General features: G+C 47.2%; 1 protein-coding gene across 2 annotated transcripts in view; it reads right to left on the bottom strand.

Annotated features, from left to right (window-relative positions):
* Positions 1–277: 277 nt before the first annotated feature.
* LOC119285783 (probable protein S-acyltransferase 23) overlaps positions 278–6119 on the bottom strand; it is a 17289-nt gene continuing 11447 nt past the window's right edge. For both annotated transcript variants that reach the window (XM_037565114.1, XM_037565113.1), the window contains 5 exons: positions 2219–2293; positions 1911–2009; positions 1263–1341; positions 1041–1189; positions 278–695 (listed from right to left, as the gene is read on the bottom strand). In XM_037565114.1, the coding sequence (XP_037421011.1) occupies positions 510–695; positions 1041–1189; positions 1263–1341; positions 1911–2009; positions 2219–2293 (588 nt within the window). In that variant the 3' untranslated portion in view covers positions 278–509. The remainder of the gene's footprint in view (positions 696–1040; positions 1190–1262; positions 1342–1910; positions 2010–2218; positions 2294–6119) is intronic.

Here is a 6119-nt window from a genome sequence, read left to right as displayed (position 1 = left end):
AAGAATTTTTGCACCCCCCAAAAAAAGCACTTTCTACCTAGCTCCGCCACTGCACATGTACCATGTACATAACAAGTCACGTTACAACTCAACATGATCATGCACCAAGGTCACCTCGTTGAGATGTGGTGCAGGAGATAACAGGCCTTCCCATTTCATCGACCCGGATTTGTGGGGAATCGCCGAACAATTTGCCCACACGCAGTAACAGTCTGCAAGCGATCAGAAAGGGCATTCTCAAGCCATTTATGATCACAATTTCCACACGTGATGAAGATGAGAATATTCTCAAGATCTAAATAAGGATGGATAGTCTAGCTTGGAGCTGTGTCAGGAAAATATGTATGTTGGTACTTCCTTCTGCTGTAAACGATACTCAAATTCCAGACCGTCAAATTTTACAACTGACACGACCATCGTCATCAACTCTATGCACAAAAATCATCCCATTTCTACACTTGCACCACCACAGCACATCCAGCCTGGTCTAGCAAGAAACCATAGCTTCACTATACTGTCTGTTGAAGGGTTGGCCATGCAGCCTCCTCGTCGTTGTTGTAGCCATTAACAAGAAAATAAACGCAGTTCTTCTGCCAGCCTTGGTTATAAGGATTCCTGAAGCGTCCATCAGGCCCACGAAGATAAGTGTAGCGCGACTGGTTTGCGGCCTCATTAGTTGTGAGATTCCTCGCTATCTGCATCAAACATGGCATGTAATGGGTAAGCACATGTTATGTAAAGCCTGACGGTGTTCCGTCTTGGGTCTTTCTAGCATATTGGGGACAAATGGGAGAATCAATATGGGACTGCTGAGTGATAAGCAGAGATTCTCTTGTGTCATGAACTATATAACAAGGTTGGAAGTGTTGCAGGCATAAAATACAAGTCTATGCACTTGTGCTTCTTTGCTATTCCTGTTGTAGAAAATGTCAGGCCATAGTAATAGAACAATGCATGCAAACCTAATGTGTGGAACAAGTCGGCGTGATAAACCAATATTGCAGCAAAGTCCTAAGCAATTAGTCAACAAGGCAGCTTACCATTACTGCTTGTGCCACCATCAAAATAAGAGCTCCAGTTAATAAGAAAATATCCATGAACATGAACAATACAGCACCAGGATGTTTTGTCACCATGAAGTGAGTCCACGACTCAGAAGATGAGAGTATAATGGGCTCCGTCCAAAGTCCTGTCGTCAGATGTCCATGAACTGTTACTACACTATTAAAAGAAATGAACGTATATTCACTATGTCTCCTTACTGTGGAATCCAACGGCAGCACCGAGAAGGGTTGTAGCTATCCCCATACAAAGAAACACCAAAAAGTCCCACTTATTTCTCTATAAACAAAACATATGTTAGTTATACGGAGATCCATAAGATCTGATGCAAAATACAGTTGAACATAAGGCATGCGTATTCTTTATTTTTAAGTTCAAAAGGAAGCACTTTAAATATCAACTGCAGTCAGATTTGAAAATGAATTCCATAGTCCCCAGCTATAGCAAAGTATATATAACATAATAAAGTGTTCTCTCAATAATTTCCAGAGTCTACGAATAAGAACAAGCAGCACGATGCACCAATGCACAAAATTAGTGCCCCCTATTTAGTCAATGGGACATTCCAAGAATATTTCCTGCTACAGCTGGAACAGCACGTCAGGGATTAATGCCCCTTTTGCTAAAGAGTACGGTACATTTGGCTCCATAACTTAAAATGAAGCATTTCATGAAACAATTGGATAATGGAAAAGCGCTAGCTAAGAGTAAAGTACATTATGGTTAACTTGAATAATTTGCAACTACCACTGGTACAGCCCGATGTGAAGTTTTCTATTCTAATAGAAGATAAGAGTAAAGTTGAAAACTTTAACTAGATTCAAACTCGACATATCCACATCTTATACCTTCCCAACACAATTTGATATCCAGGGGCAGTGATGGTCAAACTGTTCAACACACTGCTTACAAATTGGACAATGTTTGGAGCGCACAGGGCGAACTATCTGGTAAGTACAATTACTAAAAAATTAGTCTGGTAACAATAAGATGTAGTAGCAGCAATGACATAAGAAAAACAATGGAGAACCTTATGTAGCTACGTTCACATGATATATTTTAAAAATAAAATGTCGTGTCAATATGAATATCCAAGAGAAAATAGTAAAAATGAAAAGTAAAGTGAAAATGGAAGTAAACTACAACATTATAATACCTTGCAAGTAGGGCATAGCTGAGACCAATTGCCTGTAAAAGTAGAGGAACTAAGATCAATCCCCATGAGTAGTTCCTGCAAGTATAACACAGCTCAGTAATGATGTTGAAGATATTGAAGAAAAGTCCCTAAGAATATAACGTAAGTGCTGAGTACAAAATATTCAGTACAGATGCTCACGTTACCAGAGAGAAATACAACTGAAAATAATCTACTTCTCAGATGGCATCTAGTGGTTGCTGCCCACAGCAGCCCTGCCAACCCATCGGCACGCCAAAATATTGGCGACCGATTCGACCACCAGCATCTCGCCCAGGAATCGGCTATCAAATGAACTGGAAAGAGACAATGGGCCTTGGCAAGCCAAAATTTTGGAGCCCAGCCAAACGGATACCAATACAGCGGTCAACGCCAAAAAATTGGCTGGGCAGCTCAGGGTAGCGATCCAAACAGACCCCTAGTGTCACGACCCAAGCTCCAGAGAGCGTAGTCGTGAGGAGGCTGTTGTGCCGTAGCGTGGAGAGGTGGGCAAGAGGGTTGGTGGAGGTGAACCTCTGTTTTCTGGTTTTCCTCAGCACTTAAGGTGTACACGGCTGTCCAGTATATGGACAACAGGTACTTGATTCCCAAGTTGGATCAGACCCTTTCCTAGCAAAACTTCTCCCATGTCAAGTTTGATCTACCCCGACCTCTCCTGACATTATCAGCACGTGTAACCATCCACTATGCACTGACACTTCGGGAGGCCTATTGTATATGCCCAAACCATCTCAGTTGATGTTGGACAAGCTTCTCTTCAATTGGTGCTACCTCAACTCTATCGCGTATATCATCTATCCGAACCGATCCTTGTGTGGCCACATGCGCATCTCTGCTACACTAACTGTTGGACATGCCGCCTTTTAATTAGCAGCACCATACAACATTGCAGGTCGAATCGCCGTCTTGTATGTTAAGAGTTATATTTTGTCCACCCATAGTGTATTTTCCCCGTTGTATAGGGGTTTCCTTGTATAGGGGTTTCCTGCATATTTACCACCTCTACATGTATATATACATATTGACCGTTGGCCCTCGGGAAATACAAGTTGCGTATATCCTAACATGGTATTAAAGCCCTAGTGTTTTTTTTTCAAGCACAACTCGTGCTGAGATTCAATTTTGCGCCGTCCATCGCTGCTCCTCTTCTTCGCACCACCGCGTTACTGCTCCTCTTCCCCAATTGCGCCACCGTGCTACTGCTCCCTGTCCTTATCAACCCCTGCTGACGCCGCTCCATTGCAAACGACAGCCTGTCCAGCAGCCGCCTCTCAGATCGACTTACGCGAAGCCCACCTCCAGGCCGCCGGCTGAGTTAGAGAAGCCAGCCACAGCTGCCGCTTGTTGTGCAAGCTAGCTACGTTCGCTCATGGGATCAGCCGCCGCCCGTACAAGCTAGCTGCATCTGCTAGTGGGATTCACACCTTTGCCCCTTTGGATCCAGCCCTACAGGTCAACGCCCCAGCAGCTTTGGCTTCCATCCTGCCTCGCCCCGTCGATCCAGCCCTACTATTTACAGGAGGTCACATGTTCTCCCAGACAGCCGCTACATGTCCATGCTGCGCTGCTTCCCGTGACTAGGCATGCCCGCATTCGCGATCCGCGACGGTCGCCGATCTCCGAGCGTCGACCTCCCGTACAGGTCGACCTCGTGTTCCGTCGGCGTCCTGCCGCTGCATCATTCCATTGGGATTACATCTAGCCGGCGCCCTCCTATGTGATTCACATCTATTCGAGCCGGCTTGCTTCAGTAATATACTTTGACATTTCGCGGTATCTTATCGTAGGTCTTCTCCAAGTCAATGAACACCATATGCAGGTCCACATTTTGCTCCCTGTATCTCTCCGTAAGTTGTCGTACCAAGAAAATGGCTTACATAGTCAACCTCTTAGGCATGAACCCAAACTGGTTTTAGGTCAAGCTTGTCAATCTTCTTAAGTGGTGCTCAATAACTCACCCATAGCTTCATTAACTTAATTCCATGGTAATTAGCACAACTGTGAACATCCCCTCGTTCTTGAAGATTGGTACTAATATTCTCCACCTCCATTCTTCAGGCATCTTGTTTGACCAAAAATTGAGGTTGAAAAGCTTAGTTAGCCATACTATCGCAATGTCTCCAAATCCTCTCCACACCTCAATGGGGATACAATCAGGGCACATCGCCTTGCCTCCCTTCATTCTTTTTAAAGCCTCCCTGACCTCATACTCTTGGATCTGTCGAACAAAACTTCTCTTGGTATCATCAATGGAGTTGTCCAGCTCAATGGTAGAGCTCTCATTCCCTCCACCGAACAACTTGCCGAAGTATTCTCGCCATCTATACTTAATCTCCTCCTCCTTCACCACAAATCGATATGCTCCATCCTTGATGCATTTGACTTGGTTGACATCCTTCATCTTCCTCTCTCGGATCTTGGCCATCTTACAGATGTCCCTTTCGCCTTCTTTCGTGTTTAAACGCTGGTAGAGGTCCTCATACGCCTTACCCTCGTTTCACTCACAGCTCGCTTTGCAGTCTTCTCTGCCACCTTCTACTCTCTATTTTGTCTAGTACTCCTATCCAGGTGTAGGCATATGAAACAGCCTTTCTTCTCCTCAATAGCCTTGTCAACATCATCGTGTCACCACCAGATATCTTTAGCTTTGCTTCTACTTCCCCTGGTCACCCCATACTCCTCTGCAGACACATCCCGAACGCAAGTCGCCATCTTCATCCACATTGTTTGCATCACCTCCTTCCTCCCAAGAGCCCTCCTTAATAACCCTCTTGTTGAAAGCCTGAGTTGCCTCCCCCCTTAAGCTACCACCACTTCGTTCTAGCGACTTTCACGCGTTGATCCCATTGGACACGAATCTGAAAACGGAAGTCAGCCACCACAAGTTTGTGTTGTGGGACAACACTCTCTCCAGGTATCACCTTACAATCAAGGCAAGCAAGCTTGTCTTCACTTCTCAAGAGGACAAAATCAATTTGGCTAGAGTGTTGACCACTACTAAAAATTGGATTCTCTCTTCCTAAATAGTACTATAGTACTATGTACCAACTGCGATATCAGAAGCTCTGTTTGAGGATGGAGTTTGACGTCCGCTGGCACGTCTCCTTCGCGGCGGACCTTGCGTCCGCACGCACCGTCCACTTCACCATCCTCCTCCGCCGGGGAGCGCTCCGGATCGTGCTGATCGACGACAAGGGGGTGACGGTGGACGCACGTTACTTGCGCGAGGGGGAATCCATCGACATTGGCCAGGTCATCTCCTTCCCCTGCCACTTTGCTAGGGTCCGAGACCGTATTCCGACGAGCGACACGGGTGCGGGTACACGGGAACATGCGGCGCGTGGTGGCGTGCGCGGTGCACCGAGCCGCGTCCTGGACGGGCGGTGACGGGGCCCTGGGATTCTAGGGCCACATCCAGGCGCGAGTGGGGCGGCCGCCATTGATGCTCGACACGTGGACGGAGATCCGCGCGGCCATGGGATGCTTCAGGATGCCGTGGGTACAAAAGCCGCTCCCACTCCGATCCGTGACCTAGACGCCGCTCTATCTCACTTCTGGGAGACTCCGAGAAACCCTAGATCGAGATTCCCCTCCTCCTTCCTCTGGTGGGAGGGGAAGATTGGAGGCGACCACAGATCCTACGCAGCGGTGGTTTCTTCCAAGCCAAGCAAGCCGAGCGAGATGGAGAACCGCGGCGACCATGCCTTCCTCGGAAATCGTCGGGAGGGCTTTGGATCTGGGCGGATGGGGCGTGGAGCTGGTCGATTTGATCGAGGCGGTCGGGGCCGCTTCTCGTGGTCCAGGGAGGTCGACGGCGACGACTTCTCCACCAACAAGAAGACGGCGTCGGCATCGGACGACA

The sequence above is a fragment of the Triticum dicoccoides genome, chromosome 4A (assembly GCF_002162155.2).
Source record: "Triticum dicoccoides isolate Atlit2015 ecotype Zavitan chromosome 4A, WEW_v2.0, whole genome shotgun sequence".
NCBI classification, from domain to species: domain Eukaryota; kingdom Viridiplantae; phylum Streptophyta; class Magnoliopsida; order Poales; family Poaceae; genus Triticum; species Triticum dicoccoides.
Note: the sequence above shows the minus strand (reverse complement) of the source record. Positions and strands in the feature narration are given on the sequence as shown.